This window comes from Quercus suber, unplaced genomic scaffold (genome assembly GCF_002906115.3).
Source record: "Quercus suber isolate HL8 unplaced genomic scaffold, Cork oak 2.0 scaffold_207, whole genome shotgun sequence".
Lineage (NCBI taxonomy): Eukaryota > Viridiplantae > Streptophyta > Magnoliopsida > Fagales > Fagaceae > Quercus > Quercus suber.
Genome location: NW_027069665.1, coordinates 349927 through 373982, shown reverse-complemented (window position 1 = coordinate 373982; position 24056 = coordinate 349927). Strand labels below are relative to the sequence as shown.

The following is a 24056-nucleotide window of genomic DNA, read 5'->3' as shown; positions in this document are numbered from 1 at the left end:
AAGGGCAAAAGAGCTTAGCATTAGATTGATCTTGTTAAATTGAAGGTAATCTCTTTTTCATCCATATTCGAATTCTAGTTTGGTTCAAGCTTGCAAATACAATCATTTAGGGCATCCCATTTTACCCTAATCAAGTCAAACGACTCATCCTCCCACACACACAGCTGTGGTAGTTGATTTTAGACGAGGGGCCAGTTAAACTACATCACTATAAGTGCTACGAGGAGGAGATGTGGATCCTTTCCATGATGCACCCCTTCTCAATTCTTGTTTTTATTATGTTTTTTGTTGTTTTTAAACCTTAATATGTTGCTTTGCATGTATATATTCATATTGTGTTTTTAATTTTGTTCATTTCTACTATTTATGTTAAGAACATGTAAGAATCTTAATCTGCCTCGAGATGTGTGTGCACAAGATAAGACATGTACGCTTACATATCCTAGTGTACGCACTTTTCATGCAGCTAGGGTTCTTGTTTTGGTTGTTTTCTAGAAATTTATTTTGAGTCTCAAGTGCATACACTAATAGAAGAGTGTGTACGCACTTTTCTTACGGCGTATGCCAATTTTGGCTCAATTAGATTTCCTACTTTTTCTGTTTTATTTATCATCAATGCCATGTTTTATTATCTTTCCTTATCTGCTTTTATTGGTTTTTAATGTGTATGTTCTGTTTGTCTTTGTTTCCTTTCTTGTTTAACATTAATTGTAAAACACCAAATATATATATATATATATTTCCTTTTCTATCTCTAAACCCTAATTTACTCCCTCTCCTCTCTCTCATCCAATCTTTAATTATGATTCAAAATCAATAAGGAAACTAAAAGTCTTAGAGATAAATAAAGCAAACATTTCAAATATAAAAGATTTAAATACTTTCTAAACTTATAGTCAATAGTGTATTCAATTCATTTGAGTCTAATAAGCTATTCAAATATAACGAAACTTTTTCAAAGGAGGCTTTAATATAATTAAGGTAATTGATTCGATTTTAATTGGTAACATCAGAAGTCAAGTCAATCAAACCCTAATTAATTAAATCTCCTTAAGCCTTAAAAGATGCAAGCTCTTAATGTCAAATCAAGACAACTCAAGTCTACTAAAGGGAAAACACACATCAATTAATGAAGACTCAACTTCAAATTAATAATCCCTTTTCATAAGAATTAAGCTAAGTGTTCACATGTCTTTATCTCTACCGTGCTAGCATGTTGATTTTGTTACCTATCTCTTTGCCTCCTTATTCACATGTCTACATTGCTTTCCATATTTGTTTCTTGTCCAAATCAAGCAACGATATATGAAGGTCAACTACAGCTTGGTAGGCTTAAGGTGCCTAACTCTTCCCATCCTGTACCCTAACTCTAGACCTTATCTGGTAGAAAGACCTTCATGGAGTCATCTTTTGGTTTCTAGACCTATAACCAGGTGACGACTCCTTTGCTCTTTTAAAGAGGCACCATGTACTCCCAGGCTCACCTAAAACTGCTTTTAGGAAGATTGAATACCGCATATCCCCTTTTTGTGAGAAGGAGTTGACATGCCGATTTGTCATCTAAAGAATGTATGGATCACGGAACTTACAAACTCCACAACAGCCACCATCAATGTGATCAATATATTTAAAAGATAGTTTAGAGTTTGTCTCTATAGTAGAAAAATTGTTTTGAGTAATTTCTAATTTATTTTATAAAAATTCTTGATTTTAAATATTTGAAAACTAGATTGTAAATTATGCACTTAAAATTTTATATAATTTTATTTTGCCCCCTAAAGCTTAAATATTTTGGTATTCTCCCTTAATATTAGATACTGTTTGGATGTGAGTATATTCTTGTCAATATCTGATAATGATGTGGCCATTGAGTGCCACCTTAGCTTAAAATGACATAGTTTTACCATATTAAAATTACGTTGTTTTATTATTTTTCCCAGATTACTCTATCAAACTTGAGAGAGATAATTCTATAGTGGGAATTGTTAAGAAACTCGAGGCAATTGTTGGTGATAGTAGTGATTGGTTTCTATGGGATTTTGGGTGGTTGAGTCACGGGTCTTTTAGTGATTGGCTTTTGGTTGGACTTTTGGGTTACCACGACTAGCAGTAAGAGTTGGGGTTTTAGCCAAGAGGTTGAGCCACCGCACTGAGTGGAGTGGGTTGGTGTTTCAGGTTTGGAATTTGGTTGAGGGATTTTGGTTAGGCTTGTTTTAACTGCTTAATGAGCATATGTGGGTTTGATCCTTCTGATTTCTTTTTCTTTTTCTTTTTTTGTCTCTATTTAATTCTTTGTTTGAGATTTTCAATTTCTTGTTTTTGGGTTCAAATTCTTCTTCAAAAAAATTGGTGCATTGATTTCACAGAAAAAAAATTGGTGAATTGATTTCTTTGTATAAAATGAAATGGGATATGCAAAAGATTTTGGGGAAGAACAATGAATTGTGTTTGTTCATTCTAGAAAATGTTGAAAAAAAAATCAAATTAAATTATTAATTTATTTAATATATTAAATTTTAGAGATTTATTTTAATTGTTTAAATTTCTTTAAGTTATTTAATTACATGGAATAATTGAATTAACGTAACATGATTTAATTGGACTAACTAACACACATTACAAATTTAAGTGACACTTAACAAATACATTGGCATCAAATATTGATGAAGTGACTTTATTTTTTCCAAACAATATATAATGTTAAAGGAGCATATCAAAATTTTGAAACTAAAAAAAACAAAATTTAAATTATTTAAATTACACCAGATTTTTACAATTTGCAATTTAGTAATTATATATATATATATATATATTAACTGTAATCGAAATGATTTAAACTTTTAAAGGATGGTTTATAAACTGTTGAGATTTAAATTTAAAAAAAAAAGGCATAGACCCAACTCANTATATGAAGTGAGTTGAAAACTAATTTTCAAGATGCTTAATACCTCTAAATTGCTTTGTGAGCAATGGTTCCTCCTCTTTTTCCTTCAATCACTAGCATGATGGACATTGGATAGTGAAAGTTGGACATCAAACCATTTCTTAGATGCCTATGCATTATGAGATTCTGCATCATTTTATAAACTTCTATTACAATTGATATATCTTCAAGTTCATGGGAGCCTTTTTGAGTTATTAAATCCCTACAGGTTCTTACCAGAATTCAACCCTTTTTCTTTCGTTCCCCCTAAAATATGAGCAGTGCACTAAGAAAAATACTTTGTATGTGGCCTTTTCTGACCTTTTCTTTTCTTTTCATTATTGTTAAGGTTGGACCACTTGCTGCACATTATCAAGTACCACTGCGTCATATTTTATTGGTATGGATTTCTATAACTTCATGCAGTGAAACCAAGTTAATATAGGACTTTACATGACAATTAATCTCAACGAATTATATTATTCTGACTTGCCCATGTAGGTTTATGATGAAATGAGCTTACCAAATGGTGTTATTAGGCTTCAGCCAAAAGGAGGACATGGACATCACAATGGGTATGTTTGTTGAATATCACTTCAGCATTTTTAGTATGATGAAATATTTTTTCTGATAAGGAAAATTGTAGCTAAGAACCTATCAGATGAAGTGGTTAATCAGTGAACTACGTTTTCATGTTAAGTAACATATTGATGTGTGTTGCTAGGTATGCTAAATAGAACAGTTATTTATGTGCCTAAATAACCCAAGTTTCTCTCCACTTTGTGCAATATGAACTTTGTTTCCCCCTAAAAATGTGAAATCTTTTGTTCAAAGGTGAAAAACTTGGTATCATCCACTAAGCATCATTGAGCTTGCTCAGGATCTTTGTTCTTAACATCCTGCACTAAGTGACTAACAGTTGAAGTCGTCTCAGTTCAGTTAGAAAGCCTGGCAATTGATCAGGGGATCAGAATAGTATAGAGTGAAAATGTGTTATTTTGTTATATTTTCACTTCAGTGGAGACAAAACATTACATGTGAAAAGATATCGAGTTGCATGTGCTGTTACAAGACCTGAGCAGTTGCTGTATGAGTGAGGTACAAATAAAACATACCACTTTTTGGGGATTTTTATGTCATGTGTAGCTTCTATGGTGAGTGTTAAGATAACATACAGAAAGGGGCTGCTTCAACTCTGCAACTACTTGGTCAAATCAAATAGCTATAGGATTTGCAAGGGTGAGTGTTAAGATAGTATATAGAAAAGGCTGCTCCATCTCTGTATATTTGGGTTATCTGATTCCTCACTTGTTGCACCAAGCTCAGGTTTAGTGGGTCTGACTTATGTGAAAATCAAACATTCTATTAAAGTCATATGTCTACATTTCTGGAGTACTTGTTTAATCTTCGTTATATTCTTCAGTCATTGTAAAATCAAAACTGTGCCCTTTTTGCCTTGATGGCAAGGAGTTAATGACCATCCATGGAAGAGGCTGTTTTAATTCAACTGAAAGAGCTAAGCTAGCCCTTATCTCAATCATTAAAAAGTTGTTACATGCATTCTGTTTTTCCATTCCTCTCTGATTTGGGATATTTCTTATATAATATATGTTTTTAACTACTTTTATATGAATGACCTCATAGCATCTTCATTTTAAAAGTTGACAAATATATCTGACCATTTTTTTAAAGTAAATGTTCTAATAAAATCTGCAACATTCTCTCAATTTTTTATTTGTCACTCTCTCTCTCTCTCTCTCTCTCTCTGTGGGACCAGGGGGTGCGGCGGTGGTGGTTATTATTATGGTCACATATCTAGAATTATCCTTAATTAACGGATCTCTTGTTGCAGAGTGAAGAGTGTAATGGGCCATTTGGACGGCTGCCGTGAATTTCCTCGGTTGTGTATAGGTGTGTTCCTTAAGCATTATCACTTGCATATATAAATAGTGGTTCCTTAATTTGAAGAACTATACATGACATGCCGTCACTTTAAAATTTTCCGTATTTGCAGGCATTGGAAATCCCCCTGGTACCATGGACATGAAAGCTTTTCTTCTACAGAAGTTCAGTTCAGTAGAGCGAAAACAGGTATATAGACTGTCTGAATTGTACTGCCAATGTTATTACATGTCTTAATGAGAAAAGCTTCTATACAGTGATATGTCTTGTAGCATCTTGTGTCCTATTGGTGAATTTTCCCTAGTTCAACTTTGACAGGCCATGGCCTTTGGCAATATTCTCCATGACGTTAAAATATGCTTTGTTGGGTCTTTATTTGTGATTAATTCGAGATTCCTGTGTATATTATGTGATTCTAAGCCATTTATAATTTTCAATTTTTAGCAATGAGCTCTAACTCAAATGGCATTTCCTCCCTCATAAAGTGAATGGAGCAAAAGGTGTGGTCATGTATTTAAAGCCTAATTAGTGTTTGTGTTCCTACCCGATGGGGGGGAAAATTGGAACTTGAGTCATATTACTGTGGTGCATCTGGCTGTTAAGATAGTTGGTTTTCCGCCTCAATCTCAATATAATTGCTTGCTTAAGTGTGAGCACACACATCTTAAGTGCCTGCCTTGTTTGTCTGAAATATTTTTTTTATTTTCCTTAAGTACTGTCAAAAATTTTAACTGGTAGTAGCTATCTGGACAGATTGATGAAGCACTGGAACAAGGGGTTGAGGCTGTCAGGACCCTGGTGCTCCAAGGATTTAACCACAATATTGAAAGATTTAATTTGGGGCAGAAGTACAAGTATCATAAAGTTTGATGAAAGATGAAGGGGATTGAAGAAAGATACAAAGCAATCAATCATATTTTGTTATTGTATGCTTGTTCTGTTGGGTGCCTCCATGTTTGAACCAGCAGATGAAATTGCTTGTAATCTTCCTCACACTAACGACCATAGAGATGGTGACAATTTTTTACCATTTTATGGCACCTCAATTTTTAAACAACACCACCCGCGCACCCCCACCCCCCACCAAAAAAAACACAAAAACTATATTACCAGTTTTCTGTAAATGTACTTGGTTATATATTGGATGGCTTCTATTCATGATAAGATTTATTTTTGTTACTTGTAATATCATGATAAGATTTATATATTGGATGGCTTCTTTCCATGATAAGATTTATTTTTGTTGCTTGTAATATCATGATAAGATTTATATATTGGATGGCTTCTTTCCATGTAACTCTTAAATTATCTCCCTTATAATGTGTTGAAATCAGAAACTTTTGCTTCCCAAAATCAGGAATATTAAAACATTTGAGTCTTAATAAAATTAAAATATTATTTATATCAGCTCAGGAGGCGCAATTAGTAGTACAATGGGTGGAGGGGTAAATGCAAAAGATATCATTCTACAGAACAGAATGGACTGTAACTTTATTTGAAATTTGCATACTACCATGAAAGATTTTTAGAGTTTTGCCTCCATTTAGCAAGGGCACATCTATGTCCACCTATCCATTTAGTTATCCGTAGTTTTTGATAGCTTATTTGCATAATATTATATGTATAACTTTGAAAGATTTACAACTTTTATAAGCTATTGATTTGTACTAAATCTAATGGTAGAAACGCTCTAATAGCTTCTTTTTTTTTTCCTTTTTTGAAAATGGATCATTCATTCACTCATAAATTAAGAGAATCTTGATACAAAGCTTCCTTAGCTAGCGGAGGTGAGTCCTCCATCCAATACATATCATCAGAAATATTTCTAATATGTTGTGCAAGCACATGAGCAACCGTATTTCCCCGCTCCTCATGCAGCAAATATTCACCTAGTGCAGACCATGAATCAAATGATAAAATCTTCTATCACATTCCCTATCAAAGACAGATTAGCTATTGAAGATGAAATAACTTGTATAACATTAGCATTGTCCCCTTCAATGACTAGTTCTGAAAACCCAGAATCTGCTGCAATTTCAATTGCTTTTCTGCAGGCTAGCATCTCAGCTTCATCACTGCTGCTCACTGCTGGACCTTTGGCAGACATGGCTGCCATCACCTTTCCCTTATTGTTTTGAATAATCACGCCAACCCAGACCTGTCCGACTCCATGAAAATGGCTGCATCTAAATTCAACTTGAAAACCGATTGTGGAGGAGGTTTCCAAACATCCCTGCTTGACTGCACAACCGGACCTGCAGCCAGTTGAACCTGTGCACGCTGATACTCCTCTAGGAAATCTGCAGCTCTCTTATTCAGGCAGTTTGGATCATGAAATTTTTCCCCATGCAGCAATCTATTTTGCTGGTTCCAGATGATCCAAGCTTGGACCAAGAACAGCTCCACATCCTCCCGTGCAAGCCCATCCAGTAAATACTACATAAGCTGAATCATATCAACCTGTCCATGCGAGCAATTCTGCAATTTTGTTATGCTCCCCTGAGCAACATCATAGTTCCAAAAGGCGTGTACAACTGATTCTGGAAATCTGGTGCAATTTGGGCAAACATTCTCATTAATAATTCGTCGCTTGGCTAGGTTCATCTGAGGTGATCTAATAGCATTAATTATCTCCAACTATGTCAATAAATGTTTTGTACCCCTATAGAAAAACTTATTACTCTTGAACATTGAAGTTAATCATCTTTAGTCTAATTTTTCACACCACAATATCTTCATTTTCCTATAATTCATTCTGCACAAAAGAATTGTATATCACCCAACTCACCAGATTTCCATAGCAATTGACAGACCCCAAAAATTAGTCTAAAACATATATGCTGGCATAGCACTCTCCCAAATTCTAACCTCTCTCTTGGGTTTGTATTTTTGAATTGCTTGGTGAGCTCCCATGTAAAATCTAAACTCTTAAAAAACTAAGGATAGTAGCGGGATTTTTTTTTTTTAATAATTAAATTGTTTGGTGAATCCCAAATCCTAAGCTCTCTCCTGGTTTTTTTTTTTCCTGTAAAACTCAGTTGCGGGATTTTACAGTGGGGAGATATATGTTTATGTTGGCAAATAGGGACAAAATCAATTATACAAAAATGAGGTGAGAAAATTATAGTAAAGAAAGGAAAGTTTATGAATTTTCTATAAGGGGACAAAACATTTAATAAATTGATGGGAGGGAGTTAATGATATGACCACTACTTTTTATCTACTATTAGATTTAATAGGAATCAATGGTTTAAAAATGGTGTATAACTCTTGCGAAGTTATACTTTTTTTTTTTTTTTTTTGGTTTCCCACCATGTTTTCTTAAAACTTTCAACTAGAGACTAATCACTGTTCACGATGGGTGGGCTCATAGCGGGGTAAATCGCTGGCCTAGAGAGTTTTTTTCAAAGTGCTAGTGCTCGGACTTGAGCAAAGTTACACCTGGTATAACTTAAATCCATCTATATATGATTTTTGTTAATTTTGGTATTAAATGTGTGACAAAAACTAGCTTAATTTCCATTAAAAAAATAATAAATAAGTAAAAAGTTAATAGTTGTCAAATTGTGATGGAATCTCTTACATAAATTATTTGAATGAATTGAAAATGTTATACATGCATCACTGCAACCAAATGGATGAATGATAAATCTGTTCATTCTTGGCATGTTCTATAAAATCAATAAGACACGATAGGGTTCGGTCTATAAAAAATGTACTAAATACGAACTTTAAGATGAAAGAAGCATGTTAAAAACATGTTAAAGGCCTTGTAGTTGAATTGGCACCTCCTTATACACAAGGTGCCTTGGAGTATGGAGGAGAAAGGGTTCAGTGTAGAAGGGAAATTGTTCAAACTATGAGATTAGCAACTTATTGTAATTATCTCTTTAAAAAAGACTTAATTCCTTGTAAAATTTAAGTAATAATCTAGTGATAATGGATAATAACATCTTTAGTGGTGTCCGTTTGCGATTCAAATTCTATCTCACTATCTCACCTTCTCCCGCTATATATATATATATATACACACTGTACACACGGAGTGGGATGTCAATGGAAGGTTCAATCATTAAAAGATGTATTTGTTTTGTGAATTATTCTCATTAGAGTGTAGTTTGAATGGAACTCATTGTATTATATACTGTTTAATTGCATGGAGCCTAATTTCAAGCCATGTGTAAAGCTTTCAAATGGGCGACCTTGTTATCAAACATTCCTCAAAATTTGTCCTTTGACCACAAAATTAAAATAAAAAATCAAAAGAAAAAAGAAAAGAAGAAGAAGAAGAAGTGGGTCAAACAAGTGCACCATGCTCAACGCAGGTGCAAACAAAGGGACTTTAACCAAGGACAAGAAGGATCCCTACGTGGCTGTGTTCTATTTAGAACCAATAAAGTTAACACGGATCTTTGAAAAAAACATCATGACGATCCACCTAAAATCAGACGGTTGGTGTAGAATCCAATGTGATTCCAACTTTTTGTGATTTTTTATAAGGGACCCACCTCAAATTGGAACGTTGTAAACTATTAAAAAGGATAAAAACTAGTAACAAAATCAAAAAGAAAGAAAGTGACTCTCTCTCTTAGTAGCCGTTGCAAAATCAAATTTTTAATTCTGCTAAGTACACAAAACCCCAAGAGGAAACTACAAAAACTATTAATCAATCAAAGATCTCTCTCTGCCTCCAAACCAAAACACAGCAAGAAACACATCCAAAATCTTAAAATTTTTCAACAATGGCAGAGATTAACGGCTCTCTGCGACAAACCCATCCAGAAAATCCCACACTCCAAGCTTTCTTTCATGCCCTCGACCCCATATCTCTCCTTCTCTCTCAGAATTCGAACTCCAACCAACCCGTCCCTCTCAGACTCACCACAGAGAGCTTTATCATGGAGAGAGGACCCAGATACGGAGCATACGCTGAATTGAGAGAATCAAAGCTGAGAATGAGGCAAATAAAGGAACAAGAACCTGAAGTATATGAACCAAAGCTGACCCCACCAAAGAAACAGGTAAAATTTCAAGCTAATTTGGTGTCTAGGCCTAAAGGGTCCTCTGTTCTTGCACAGTCGGTACCGGATTTCTCTGCTACATTGCGGAAAGAGAACCGGAAGCCGGTGAGTATGCTTCCTCCAATGCTGGAGATGACTCCTCCGGCAAAGAATGGATCCAGAGTTAATGGGATTTTGTCGAATTCGAGAGGGAGCAAGTCTGCGAATGCAGGGGAGAAGAGGGGTGCTGGTGGTGGATTGATGGCAAGGAAGAGTTATGCAAGTGTTGAGGAATTGAAGGGGCTGTCTTCGGCCGCGGCCAATGCCATCAATGGTGAAAACAGGGGAGGGAGGAATGGCAGAATGGTGGGGAAGACTGTGTTGGGGTACAGACAGTTTTGAATGTGGGGGTGGTTTTACATACGATTTGTCTTTAATTTTTTCATTTTCTTTTTCTCTTTTTGACTTGTTCTTACTTGATTGAATTTGAATTTGTTTCACGAGTTTTTAGAGTAATTTTTCATTGCTTTTCCTAAGAGATATTGAAATGTGAAGATGAATTTGTTTTCTATTTTTGTCTCTATTGGTTCAAAAGAGTGCAAAGCTCTGGATGTAACCATGAGATGTTATTGTAATATACTGAAGGTGGGTCTGTTCCTCCGCAAATGAGTTGGGAGATTTGAGAACATAGTTGTTCCTTTTTTACTTTTTCTCAATCAAGCCTGCAAGGATTTTGGGAGACACTAATTTCTTGTTTCGATTATGTGGTGTAATTCTAGGGCCTCAATCAAGCCTGCTAGAATGCATCTTTCTTTCACGGTGTTACTTCTCTCATCCAAGTTTGGAAGGATTTTGGAGGCACTGTTTCTTTTTTTCATTTTAAACAAATGGAATGCCCATGGAGAGAGGAGATCTGAAATCTAAGTCATTCTATGAATACCATAAGCCAAATGGAAGACAAACCTTTCAGTTGTTTATTTCATAAATGATGTGACAAACAATGTATCAAATGGACTGGCTCATTCTTGAACTGCTTTCATAACCTTGGCTACCATTGATTAAAAAAAAACATTACAAATTGTTGGCCTATTTAAAGACAAGTTACATTCAGGAAGCCATGTACAATGCTAATCTACAAATGCAGTAGCCACTTTCAATAAACATCATTCAATTTTTACAAAATTACGTGTCTTGCTTCAGTTAATAGGCAGAGAAGTTCTGGAGGGTCGCATTAACCAATCAAAAAGAACAAAAAAATTGCAGCACATATACGAAGTTCAGAAGGAACATGACCTGCAATCCAAAAGATCCATCACAATTTCCTCAACCAAATTTTGAAGTATGTCCCCATCAATTTCATTGCCAGTCTCAAATGCTTCGATATCAAAATCTGTCCATTTCCCCAAGGAATAACTCATCTCCCATTCTATTATCTCATCAGGAACCATCCCAACCAAACCTGTCCACCTTCTAACCTCCTTCGCAACATCTTGAATCAATGTCTTTGTATTCATACATAATGGAAGTCTTGACCATGCCTTGAATCCAGAATTACAGTATCGACCATATTTTGAGTCTAAACATTCTATGATACAGTCAAAAAGAAATCCCCTGAGGTGGTTTCCTGCTTTGGTGTCCTCCAAACCTATAAAGCCATTGGAATCTGTCCATGCAACACGAGCAAAAGATTCCAATTCGTCAAGGAGACGGGGACTAATGACAAAACCTTCCATTCCATCTAAATTATGTGCAGTTCGAGTTCGGAACAACAGTTCAGCATTCAAGATTTTCTCGTTTGCATGGGCAAGTTCACTTCCAGTTAATCTTTCCTCAGAAAGATTCCAATGGCTCTGCAAGATTTTAGAGACATTCCTGACAAAACTGATCAACAACTTACCATCAGTTCTCCATTTATCCAATGAGGTTGCAGAATCTAAGAGATCCACATCAGATTCCGATGGTTGTAACTGATCATAAGAGTAATCCATGGAGTCAGGACGCAACCTATGTCCCGGAACTGCAAGCAAGGGTTGGAAACAGAAGAACACTTAAAACAGGCAGAATTTTGAAATCGAATTTTATTGTAAAAAAATATAGTGTTTCAACAATGCATTTTAGAAATCAGTCAACAATGAAGTGGATACAAAGGTACTAGTATTTCTTTGTTCTGCATTCTCTACAAAATAATTCAAGTTCTTTTACCTGGGCTTTCATCCAGACTACTAGAAGAGAATGAAGCTTCAAGAACAGATCCAGGGCTAAGATGATGACCTTCTCGCGAACTTCCAAGAAACCTTTCCATCTTTGCTTCATTCTAAAGAGGGTAACACTTGTCAGTAATAAATGAATGCTGAAACACAATTCACTCAACAATAGCAAAAACTTCTCTAAAGAACAAAATAAATAAATAAAAAAATAAAATAAGGATCATATAATCACATTTGAAGACATATAATTTATGGATTGGAATGACATGCTATTAATATGACATCCCACAGCTCCCTATGAGAATTGTATCAATCATGGTCCTCAATGAATGAGGAAAAGCAAATTCACAATACTAGGAGTCCAACATCACATTACAATCCTGGTGGAATATCAGTCCAAAGAAGTTTTCATAAACCACAAATAGCTCTAACGAACACAAATAGGAATAGTCAACTAAATAATTATCCAATTTTCTTTACTCAAATTATTGCAATCCATATCACTTCCAATTTCATTTTCAGATATCCCAGGCCCCAAATCATTGTTTATAAATTTAAAGAGTTCATTCAAAACCCCAAATAAAAGAGAGGCACAATCCAGGTAAAAAATTTGGATATCTATAATCAAATTTCAACATCAACCCCATTCCCCCCCCCCCCCCCCCCCCCCCCCCGGCCCCAGGTAAAAAATTTGGATATCTTTAATCATGCGCATGGGAATAATTACAGGAAATCTAACAAAATAGGTTATTAATAAAGAAAGTTTGCATCTTGGCCAATTTCAGTGGAATGTTATTTATGACATGGTAATCAAAATAAGCCACTGTAAGTATCCACGTAATACTGTCTAATGCAGCACATGAGAAAATTTTATTATCTAATGTATGATTTTTTATTCATACAAGATATACAAGACAATGAGAAAAAATTTACGTAAGAAAAATAAATATTCAGTGCATAAGTCCATAATGGATTCTGCTATTATTAACCACTGCTGACTTTTTTTATTTTTTTTCAGCAATAATTATCAAGTACACAGAGTTCAGTGGTATCACCACTTCTGACCCAGATACATGATGCTTACAAGAGTAGTTCAGTCTGGAGTTTAAAACAAAGAGGATTTTTGCTGTAGGCATTAATGTTTAGAATGAGATATAAGCGTTCTCATGAAATCTCAACATACATTGACCTAAAAAGTCAAATGTCGTTTCTTCCTCTTTTTTTTTTTTTTTTCTTTTTTTGTTGGCCAGTCGATAAAACGCCAAAAATTAAAGCAACAATCCCAGCTAAAATAATGTCATCTTTGTTTTTCTAGGTGTGTGGATAGAATAACTAAAGAGGTAATGAATGCCTGGGGGTTAAGCAATACAAGTTAACAAAGCAAAAGCAAAGCCAGAAAAGATGGTAACATGAACAGCAAAAAATATACGGCAACGTACCTCAAAAACTAAATCCTTATTGAACATGTGAGTATGACCATCCTGAGACAAAGATTGGTCTGCAGTCAAGGCAGCTATTAACTCTTGGAGAATCATAGCAGCTGTTGGAGCACCAGTTGATAACTCATCATTTTCTTGAGAAGTCAATTCCTTCAATTTTTGTTCCAGGAGGGCCCCTAAAGCATCTCCTCTTAATGTTAATGGATTTTGAAAAGACATATTTCCATCTTCATTCCTTTTTTTCTCCTCCATTTCAATGGGAATGGCAGCCTTCTGCCTCATTGGGGAATTAAAGGTAAAAGAAATAACATCAGTTTCCTTATTTCCCTCAGTTCCTTTTCCATCTCCCTCATGGGCTAATCTACTTTTGACACGACTATGGTTTGAGTGAGTATTAAGTCCCATGCCTTTTCCAGTCAAAGTACCACACTGAACATTTCTTTGCTTTGAAATAGTTGAACTGACAAAACCTGTACTTTCAGATTGCCCACCGACATTTATTGTCCTCCTTTTTCGTACTGGCTGTGACAATGATTCACCCCTTCCATTACAAGCCTTCCTCTCTGTGTCAAACCTAGAACTTTCCACTTTGGTAGGCACCCTCGGCCTGGCTCGACCACTTAAACTTCGGTTCAAAGCAACAAAATCTTTGGTCCCACCAGCGGCATTTCCAGCTGATGAGACTCTTCGACTCTGCAGACTACTTAGTTTAGATGTAGTCGGGATTCTATCCCTACCTGACAACATAGGATCCTGTGTTTGCATCCTGTGCTTAAATACAATGGAAGATGATTCATCCCTTGGAGGCTTGCATGTTTGGCTCAACAAATGCCATTGTCCTTGACCTTCATGCGATGGAGGCACTCTTTCTGTAATTGGTTCATTACAGAATCTCATATTGTCCTTTTCTTGAGAAACAGGAGAAACAGCCTGGTCTTTACTTTTCTGAAAAACCACATCTGTTTCATGCTCATAGGAGGATACTGCTGGCCTTGGTATACTCCATCCTGAATCCTGAGAAGAGGCATTGACAAAGTTTGAACCAAAACAAGCAGAGGGATGCCCCTCAGTATTTGCTCCAAAATCCACCAAATTGCCACAATTTCTACAAGAAGTCTGCCCCATCAAAGGCTTTGCTGAACTTGCATTACAACTAGATTGTTTCCATGTCTCTGATGATATAATCTCATCCCTTGGAGAATAATGCATAGAACTCGAATAAGTAATAGCACATTTTGCTCTGCTCGTAGCTTGCAACCCTGGTTCCAAAATCCTGGTGGCAGCACCAATTAACCGAGAGCTTCGAGACACATTCCTTCCAGAGGAAATCCTTGGACTCTTCACGGGAGAAGCAAGCTTCGGGTGATGATGATGGTGCTTTCTTGACCGAGACAAAACACTCTTAATCTGCAATGCCTCAGCTCCAAACCTAGTAACCACCCTTCTCTCAAATGGCCCTGTCTTTTGAAGCTTCTGAGGCCTCGATTCCTGCTTCCCACCTCCTTTCTCCAAATTCAACTCCTTATCAAACCCACCATGATTACCTACAAAATTCTCATCCCCATTAACATTACCATCAGAAAATGAAGGTTTCTTAGGTTTATCTCGATGCACAGCTGGCATAGACTCAAGACCCATTAGCCTAGCAACCAAACTTGGAGCCTTCATTTCATGCTTTCTCTCTAAATCTACACTACGATTCCCATTCTTCTTCACATTTGGGAAACCCCCACTATTTTCATCAGCAATCTATTACATAAAACACAACCAGAATATATCAAAAGAGTAAAAATCAGCCAAAAGGAAAAACAAACTTTCAAACCCACTAGACAACTAAATCAACACTTCAGAAAGAAAAAAAAATTGAAACTCAGACTACTACAAAAAGCAAAATGCATACCAACTGTAGCTTGGAAATGGGCATCTTCTCATCCCCTTTAAAATTCTTTGAAGCTTGTTTTGCACGAGCTAACACATCCAAAAAATTCACCAAACATAAAAATCAAACAATTTTACCAAATTATATCAAAAGGACGTGTATGTGTTAGAGAGAGAAAACATCGAAGCAATATGGGTTTTCTTTAGTGAAATGGAGCGTGGAAATGGACATCTTTCTCATCCCCTTTAAACTTCTTACAAAATCAAACATTTTTACCACATTTTATCAATCGGGACATGTATGTACGAGTGTTTATGTGCTGCTTGTGTGTGTGTGAGTAACAAAGAAAAAAAGCAATGTGGGTTTTGTTTTGATTGGTGGATGTAAGAGAGTGAGAGAGTGAACCTGGAGGAAGCAATTTCTTAGAGAAGAGCTTTTTCTTGGCGAACCTACGGTTCCAATCGAAAAGCTGAAAGAAAATCCCAACACAACCACCAGGCCTATGCGTTCTCTTCTCAGTAATCGCTAGAGACGACGAAGTTTGCCCTGTATTCTCGTTCATTTCTCCAACAAACCCCAAAAACCCTTACAAACACCTTTCACAAAAACCCAAAACTCAAAAAATGAAACTCCTTTCTATCACAAACCCACCTCCAAAAACTCGAAAATCTCTCAAACCCAAATCTGCATTTCGCCAAAATATTACTACTACATTTCAAGCTCAAAAGTCTCTCTATCTCTGTTTTAAGCTAAAAGAAGAGCGTGAATTGCCAAATGGAGAAAGGGAATCCAGAGCGAGCAGAGAGCTCCTCCTAAAACAGGAACCTCCGTACAGCAATAATGGTGGTAAACAAGGAGAGAAGCCAAAGTGTAATCTTCATAAAGCTGAAGCCAGAAAGCAACATTTCCTCGCCGCAAAACGACGACGGCACAGTCCACGATGCTCAGTTTACCGACAGAAACAAAATAGGAGACCTCACTGTTTCTTTGTACAAGTCTGTACGCAAAGGAGCTGAGCCAAAGCGAAGAAGAATAGAATCTAAATGCAATGTATACGTATATGATTCGACAGACATAGTATATTTTCGCGGAGCCCAAGAGACCCAGAGGGTTGTATGAAGCTCCTGTGTGTTGTGTGTCTCAGCTAATGCCATGAAGCCATTAGCATTGGAAAAACAAACACAAATTTACTGTACCGGGCCAGGCTAATGAGTTCTAGAGAGAGAGAGAGAGAGTTTGAGAGTGTGAGAGTGAGACAGAAGAGAGTGAAGTAGGTGAGTAGGATAAGGAGAGGAGCGCGGGGGGACAGAGAGCGCACACCACGCGCACTAGAGCACCAGTCAACACTACAGACACCCATTAATTAATTATTGCTTTTTTGTTTTTTAATACTAGTATTTTAATTACTCTTTCTCTTAATTTTTTTTTAAAATCCTTTTTAAGTGCTAGTCTCTCTATAAATTATGATTCTAAACCTTAAATTCAACCGTGAGCTTGACGAGAGACATTGTGAGGTTAACCTAATAAATGTCTAGGTTAAAATCTTTCTTTCCTTTGTTGTAAGTATCTAATATTTGTTTACCAAAAAATAATACTGCCTAATATTAAAAAAAAAATTATTATTCATGTCGTGATATTGATTAATATAATACGAAATGTGCTATAATTCGATGTCATGGTTTATTGGCTATACTCAACTTACCCTTCGTGAAGGTGTATTATCGATTTCCCTTGCAAAGATTGTTTGACAATTATGAACAGTATTTTTCTACCCATTATGAACAGTTTGACGATTATTTTGCCAAGATCGGTTGTGTTTAGTTCGCTAAAAAATATTTTTCAAGTGTTTAGTTGTATTCCTAAAAATACTTCAGAAAATATTTTTTGGTGTTTAGTTGCATTCTTAAAAATGCAATTAAAAAACACATTTTTTACTACTTTTTCATATTTTCTCATCTCCCAACAATGGCAGCGGCCATAGGCCATCAAAGATCAAAGACATTAGTAGAGGTAGTGATGTAGAACAGACAGCACATGCCTTCTTGAAGCAGTAAGGGCGCAGGAAGTCACAACGCAAGATCAAAGGGGGGTGCCAGTAGGGGCCATCAAAGGTAACAGTGTCAGAATTGCATGAAATTTGGCAGGTTGAAGGGAAACGGCGTTCTAATCCAGAATCATGTCATGAACGTCGCCAAATTTTAGGCAAATTCCTTCGTTAAGGCCCTAAAAACAATGTTTTTGCTATTTATAGTAATATTTGTTTTTCCTTAATAACTTTTAGTTTAAAAGTCAGAATAAGGTCCCGTCTATTTTGGGACGACCCTTAAGGTCAGTAGTCTATGATTCTGCGTTTAACTCAATTTTGCCATTTTTGGTAAAATTCAGTAATTTTGTCACCTAATCGCTTAATTAGTGCGAATTAGGGTTTTAAACGTTTTTGCTCAGTATTTATATGTTTTGTAGCCGTCAAAAGTAAATTAGACTATTATCAATAAACACAGACATTTTGTCAATTTTCTCTTCTAGTGGATTCCAGTTTTATCTCCTTGTGGATTCAGGGAAACCCCTCGTGGATTCGAGGTTTACTACCCAGAAACTAACAGTTTAGTTTCTGTCCATCAAAGAGAGCATCGTGTGTGCTCTTCTTCAGGCTTCCGCGACATCAGTTGGTATCAGAACCTTGATTTACCCTGGTTTGATGGCTAACCGGCGAGACGGTGACCACCATAACAATGACGGCGGTGACGACGTCAATAACCCAGTCCTCACTAGGGCTGAGTTCCTTGATTTTCATGATGAAAATCAACAATTTCGTGATTCAACCCAACAGACTCTGGACCAGATTCAAGCAGCACTTGCCACTTTGCTTAATCGAAACCCTAATCGCGTTGATGAAGAGCGACGTGATAACCGAGTGCGTGGCCCTCCCTATCGTGGTCCAAATCGGAACAGGCAGCAAGACTACAACGAAGAAGACAGTGAAGATGAAGAGTATGCAGAGAGAGTCCTTGGAAATCATCGTGGTCCCGCGAAGGATAATGGTCGAGATTATCAGGAGCAGAGGGACTATCGGATGAAAATAGAGTTACCATCTTTTAATGGTAATGTCTCCATTGAAGAGTATCTGGATTGGGTCAGTGAGGTTGAAAAGTTTTTCGACTATATGGGTACAGCAGAAGACAAACAGGTGTGTTTGGTGGCCTACAAATTGAAGGGAGGAGCATCTGCCTGGTGGGATCGTGTTCAATTAAACCGTACTCGTGAACGAAAGCTTCCAATACGGTCATGAAGGAGGATGAAAAGATTAATGGCAGATCGATTCTTACCACCCGATTACTAGCAGGAGTTGTTCAGACAGTACCAGGATTGCAGGCAGGGTACTCGGACAGTTAATGAGTACATGGAAGAGTTTGACAGGTTGGCGAATCGCAATAATTTGGAGGAAATTGAAGATCAACGGATATCCAGATTTGTACACGGGTTACGAGTTTCCATCCGAGATCAGGTATCCTTACAAACCCTATATACTTTGAATGAGGCTGTAACCTTATCCAAGAAAATAGAATTTCAGCATCTCAGGACAGGTTCGAAGTTTTCCAACCGCAGTTCGGAGTCCTCTAGTTCCATTGCCAACAAAGGTAAACAGCCCATGTTTACACCACGGTCACAACCCGTGGTTAGGGAGAATAGTGGTGTTAACCAATCCACAGTGGCAGTAGCAGGTTCTGCAGCTCAGCCAATAGCGAATGCCAACCCCTATGCTAGGCCAACTGGGAATAAGTGCTACAAGTGCGGAGAACCAGGACATCGATCTAGTACTTGCCCTAAGCGAGCCGCAGTGAATCTGGTAGTGGCAGAAGAGGGTGAGGTAGAAGGTGAACATGAGGGTGAAAAGGTGTATAATGATGTAGATTCGTATGCCTATGATCCCAATGAGGTCCAAGAGGATGAGGAAGGCGTGCCATTAGGGCAGTCTTTGGTGATTCAGAGGTTATTACTCACACCAAGGGTGGAATTAGGTGACCAGCGGAATGAGATCTTCCGAGCAAGATGCACCATCAATAAAAGGGTCTGTGATTTGATCATAGACAATGGCAGTGTAGAAAACATTGCGTCGAAGAGTTTGGTTACCAAGCTGGGACTGAAAACAGAAAAGCATCCCTCCCCGTACAATATAGGTTGGATCAAGAAAGGTACGGAAACTCTTGTTACTCAACAATGTCGTGTTACTTTTTCTATGGGTAAATATTATGTAGATGAAGTAGTTTGTGATGTTGTTGAAATGGATGCATGTCATTTAATACTGGGTAGACCTTGGCAGTATGATGTAGATGCTACTCATAAGTGTAGGGATAATCTGTATGTGTTTTTTAAGAATGGCTGAAAAATTGTCCTCGGGCCTATTAAGGAAGGCAGTAGACCCAAGGCTTCTAAAGTGGAGGGGAAGCCAACACTCCTTATAGTGAACAATGAAGATGAGTTTGATAGAGATTGTAAGGAATTGAAACAGGTATATGCTGTAGTAGTGACAGATGGTGAGCCAAAGAAGGTTGCTAAGATACCTGAGGCGATTCAGCCATTGATCAAGGAGTTTGAAGAGCTTTTTCCAGAAGAGCTGCCTGCAGGTTTACCACCAATGCGTGACATCCAGCATTGCATTGATTTAGCTCCTGGAGCTAGTCTACCAAATCTGCCACATTATAGGATGAATCCTCAAGAGGGTCAGATTCTACAGGGGCAGGTGGATGAGCTTCTAAGCAAGGGGCAGATCAGGGAAAGTATGAGTTCATGTGCAGTACCGGCATTGTTAACACCAAAGAAGGATGGGAGCTGGCGTATGTGTGTGGATAGTCGAGCCATTAACAAGATCACAGTCAGGTACCGATTTTCTATTCCACGACTAGATGACATGTTTGATATGCTGAGTGGGTCCAAGTGTTACACCAAGCTGGATCTCAAGAGTGGGTATCACCAGATTTGGATCCGACCTGGAGATGAGTGGAAGACAGCTTTTAAGACAAAGGAGGGGTTGTATGAGTGGATGGTAATGCCTTTCGGATTGTCTAATGCTCCCAGCACTTTCATGAGACTTATGAATCAGGTATTGAAACCATTTATTGGAAAGTTTGTGGTAGTTTATTTTGACGATATCTTGATTTACAGTAAGACAAAAGCAGCCTACTATAATCATGTGCGAGAAGTATTAGCGGTGTTGCAGGCCAATGAGTTGTATATCAACTTGAAGAAGTGCAGCTTCTTGACTGATAAGTTGCTGTTCTTAGGGTATGTGGTCAGTGCGGATGGGATTCATGTTGATGAGGATAAGGTCCGTGCAATTAGAGAGTGGCCAACCCCAATGACAGTGATTGATATGCGAAGCTTCCATGGGCTAGCAACCTTCTATCGGCGGTTCGTTTGAGATTTCAGTAGCATAGTAGCCCCTATCACTGAGTATCTGAAGAAAGGGAAGTTCTCATGGGGAAAAGAGGCAGAACAAAGCTTTGCCTTAATCAAGGAAAAGTTGAGCACAGCCCCAGTTTTGGCATTGCCTAACTTTGATAAAGTGTTTCAGGTGGAGTGTGATGCATCTGTGGTCGGGGTAGGCGCTGTTCTTTCACAAGACAACAGACCAGTAGCATTCTTCAGTGAGAAAGTTTGTGAAGCTTGAAGTAAATGGTCAGCCTATGAACTGGAGTTCTTTGCTGTAGTACGGACTCTTAAGCATTGGGAGCACTACCTGATTCAGAGGGAGTTTGTATTATACACGGATCATCAGGCATTAAAGCACATCAACAGTCAAGTTAGCATTAACAGGATGCATGCTCGGTGGGTAGCTTATATACAGCGCTTTCATTTCACTCTGAAGCATAAGTCTGGTGTCACCAATAAGGTGGCTGATGCACTCAGCAGGCGAGCATTGTTGTTGACCACCCTACGTACTGAAGTTGTAGGGTTTGATTGCCTCAAGGAGCTGTACGAGAATGACGAGGATTTTGGTGATATTTGGGGTAAGTGTCAACAAACTCATACTGCTATTAATAGTATGTACATCCAGGATGGTTTCCTTTTTCGGGGTAACCAATTATGCATCCCTAAAAGTTCATTGAGGGAGTAGATTATTAGGGAGTTGCATGGTGGAGGTTTGGGTGGACATATGGGCAGAGATAAGACTATAGCACTGGTGGAAGAGAGGTATTATTGGCCACAACTGTTCTCCCTACAACCGTTAGTACACTCCTTCACAGGTTAGAGCCAAACTGCTAAGGGACAATCTCAGAATACTGGTTTATATATGCCTTTGCCAGTTCCACAAGCACCATGGGAAGATCTGTCTATGGACTTTATACTGGGTCTTCCTCGAACCCAGCGAGGTATGGATTCTGTTTTTGTTGTGGTTGACAGGTACTTCAAGATGTCCCATTTCATAGCATGTAAGAAGACTTCAGATGCTACTTGAGTGGCCAATCTATTCTTTAAAGAAGTTGTGCGTTTGCATGGAGTGCCAAAGTCCATCACCTCTGACCGAGATACCAAGTTCATTAGTCACTTCTGGCGAACTTTGTGGAAGCGTTTTGACACTTCCTTGAATTACAGCAACACTAGTCATCCACAGACTGATGGCCAGACAGAAGTGGTTAATCATACTTTGGGGAATCTGATTCGGTGTATCTCAGGTGAGAAGCCCAAGCAGTGGGATCTTGCGTTGTCCCAAGCAGAGTTTGCATACAATAGCTCAGTCAATAGAAGCACTGGTAAGTCTCCATTTGCCATCGTCTACTGCGTGCCCTCAAAACACGCTTTAGACTTGGTACCTTTACCTGAGCTTCCAGGAGTGAGTCAAGCAGCAGAGAATATGGCTAACCGTATTCAGGCCATGCAAGAGGAGGTGAGGCAGAAACTGGAAGCTACAAATGCTAAGTACAAGGATGCTGCTGATAAGAAGAGGCGTGAGAAGATCTTCAATGTTGGGGATTTAGTGCTGGTGTATCTTAGGAAGGAGAGATTTCCTGTTGGTACCTACAACAAATTGAAGGACAAGAAGTACGGGTCATTTCAGATTACTAAGAAGATCAACAACAATGCTTATGTGGTTGCTCTTCCTCCAGATATGAGCATTTCTTCTACCTTCAATGTTGCTGACTTATATAATTATCATCCTCCTGATGAACCGGATAGTGGGAACTCGGGGTCGAGTTCTTTTCAAGTGGGGGGGACTGATGTAGAACAGACAGCACATGCCTTCTTGGAGTAGCAAGGGCGCAGGAAGTCACAACGCAAGATTAAAGAGGGGTGCCAGTAGGGGCCATCAGAGGTAACAGTGTCGGAATTGCATGAAATTTGGCAGGTTGAAGGGAAACGATGTTCTGATCCAGATTCATGTTATGAAGGTTGCCAAATTTTAGGCAAATTCCTTCGTTAAGGCCTTGAAAACAATGTTTTTGCTATTTATAGTAATATTTGTTTTTCCTTAATAACTTTTAGTTTAAAAGTTAGAATAAGGTCTCGTCTGTTTTGGGACGACCCTTAAGGTCAGTAGTTTATGATTCTGCATTTAACTCAATTTTGCCATTTTTGGTAAAATTCGGTAATTTTGTCACCTAATCGCTTAATTAGTGCGAATTAGGGTTTTAAACGTTTTTGCTCAGTATTTATATGTTTTGTAGCCGTCAGAGGCAAATTAGACTATTATCAATAAACACAGACATTTTGTCAATTTTCTCTTCTAGTGGATTCCAGTTTTATCTCCTTGTGGATTCAGGGAAACCCCTCGTGGATTCGAGGTTTACTACCCAGAAACTAACAGTTTAGTTTCTGTCCATCAAAGAGAGCATCGTGTGTGCTCTTCTTCAGACTTCCGCGACATCAGGTAGTAGTTGTGTGGTAGATAATGGGAGTGGAGGGTGAATGTTTGGTCGATGAGTTTTTGGTGAGGCGGAAAATGGTTTATGAAAAATGAAAGCATAAACTAATTTCTGTCATAAATGTCTTTATTTTATTGTTAACTGAAAAACAATTTGTAGTTATCCAACATTTTCCATTACCCTAAACACAGCCTTGAGAAGAATATGGCAAGCATCCATAGGGCACGCCTCACACCAACATTCATTGAAAAACATTTTTGAAACAATGAAATTATTGTCTTTCTTGAACTAAGAAAGATTGTAAGGATGGAGTTATCTTTGGTTTGAAGTTCAATTTGTCTATCACCTTTTAGGAAACTACATTCTCACAATTGTATCAATAATTAGATTGCATCATATGGTTTATTGGTCAATGCAAACACAAGGTCCAATTTAATTAGAGAAACTAAGATACAACATCTAAGAAATTGTATTTAGGTATTCTTATATATAACTAGGAATAGGAACTTGAAAAAATATATATTAAGAAATAGATCTTTCTTATGGAATGTGTGAGATCATTTTCAAAAATTACAGTCACTAAGGCTTATAAATGTAGCATACACAATAAAATTCTTATTTTGTACTAGCGTTACCATGTTTTCTTGCATGATCATGCCCTTTGTTTTGTTTTTGTTTTTTTTCCTTTTTTATTTATTTTTTTGGGATAATTAAATGTTACAAAAATAGAAAATAGGAGATTCAAAATATGGTTATCCCTATAAAGAAGAGCGAGCAATACTATTAAGTTACGAGGATATAGGCCCTTCATTGATTGATAATATTTAAAAATGTCTTTCATTAT

The 24056-nt window shown here is 37.5% G+C and overlaps 4 protein-coding genes across 4 annotated transcripts; 3 read left to right on the top strand and 1 right to left on the bottom strand.

Moving 5' to 3' along the window:
• The first annotated feature begins 2943 nt into the window (after positions 1-2943).
• On the top strand, positions 2944-6056 carry LOC112006611 (chloroplastic group IIB intron splicing facilitator CRS2-B, chloroplastic). The gene is made up of 5 exons (XM_065779384.1): positions 2944-3323; positions 3425-3498; positions 4776-4834; positions 4938-5014; positions 5579-6056. Exons 1-5 carry the CDS (start codon positions 3198-3200, stop codon positions 5693-5695), a joined length of 453 nt encoding a protein of 150 aa, XP_065635456.1. The 5' UTR covers positions 2944-3197; the 3' UTR covers positions 5696-6056.
• A 3348-nt stretch (positions 6057-9404) lies between these two features.
• Positions 9405-10511, top strand: LOC112006618 (uncharacterized). Its single transcript, XM_024038924.2, has one exon. The coding sequence runs from the start codon at positions 9568-9570 to the stop codon at positions 10225-10227; it is 660 nt and encodes a 219-aa protein (XP_023894692.1). The 5' UTR covers positions 9405-9567; the 3' UTR covers positions 10228-10511.
• A 265-nt stretch (positions 10512-10776) lies between these two features.
• LOC112006615 (uncharacterized) lies at positions 10777-16612 on the bottom strand. The gene is made up of 5 exons (XM_024038920.2): positions 15756-16612; positions 15372-15439; positions 13472-15220; positions 12028-12139; positions 10777-11842 (listed from the first exon to the last, which is right to left on the bottom strand). Exons 1-5 carry the CDS (start codon positions 15910-15912, stop codon positions 11103-11105), a joined length of 2826 nt encoding a protein of 941 aa, XP_023894688.2. The 5' UTR covers positions 15913-16612; the 3' UTR covers positions 10777-11102.
• A 2138-nt stretch (positions 16613-18750) lies between these two features.
• Positions 18751-20769, top strand: LOC112020560 (uncharacterized). Its single transcript, XM_065779421.1, has 2 exons — positions 18751-19677; positions 19759-20769. Exons 1-2 carry the CDS (start codon positions 18751-18753, stop codon positions 20767-20769), a joined length of 1938 nt encoding a protein of 645 aa, XP_065635493.1.
• Positions 20770-24056: the final 3287 nt, after the last annotated feature.

What these genes read in the sequence shown, in the direction of transcription:
- LOC112006611 (XM_065779384.1), top strand. Translation starts at nt 3,198, where the DNA reads ATGAGCAGTGCACTAAGAAAAATACTTTGTATGTGGCCTTTTCTGACC. An exon ending in CACTGCGTCATATTTTATTG is followed by an intron (nt 3,324 to 3,424) that starts GTATGGATTTCT and finishes TTGCCCATGTAG; the next exon opens with GTTTATGATGAAATGAGCTT. An exon ending in GGACATGGACATCACAATGG is followed by an intron (nt 3,499 to 4,775) that starts GTATGTTTGTTG and finishes CTCTTGTTGCAG; the next exon opens with AGTGAAGAGTGTAATGGGCC.
- LOC112006618 (XM_024038924.2), top strand. Translation starts at nt 9,568, where the DNA reads ATGGCAGAGATTAACGGCTCTCTGCGACAAACCCATCCAGAAAATCCC.
- LOC112006615 (XM_024038920.2), bottom strand. Translation starts at nt 15,912, where the DNA reads ATGAACGAGAATACAGGGCAAACTTCGTCGTCTCTAGCGATTACTGAG. An exon ending in CCATTTCCAAGCTACAGTTG is followed by an intron (nt 15,221 to 15,371) that starts GTATGCATTTTG and finishes TTTATGTAATAG; the next exon opens with ATTGCTGATGAAAATAGTGG. An exon ending in TAGTCTGGATGAAAGCCCAG is followed by an intron (nt 11,843 to 12,027) that starts GTAAAAGAACTT and finishes CCTTGCTTGCAG; the next exon opens with TTCCGGGACATAGGTTGCGT.
- LOC112020560 (XM_065779421.1), top strand. Translation starts at nt 18,751, where the DNA reads ATGGAAGAGTTTGACAGGTTGGCGAATCGCAATAATTTGGAGGAAATT. An exon ending in GTAGACCTTGGCAGTATGAT is followed by an intron (nt 19,678 to 19,758) that starts GTAGATGCTACT and finishes GGGCCTATTAAG; the next exon opens with GAAGGCAGTAGACCCAAGGC.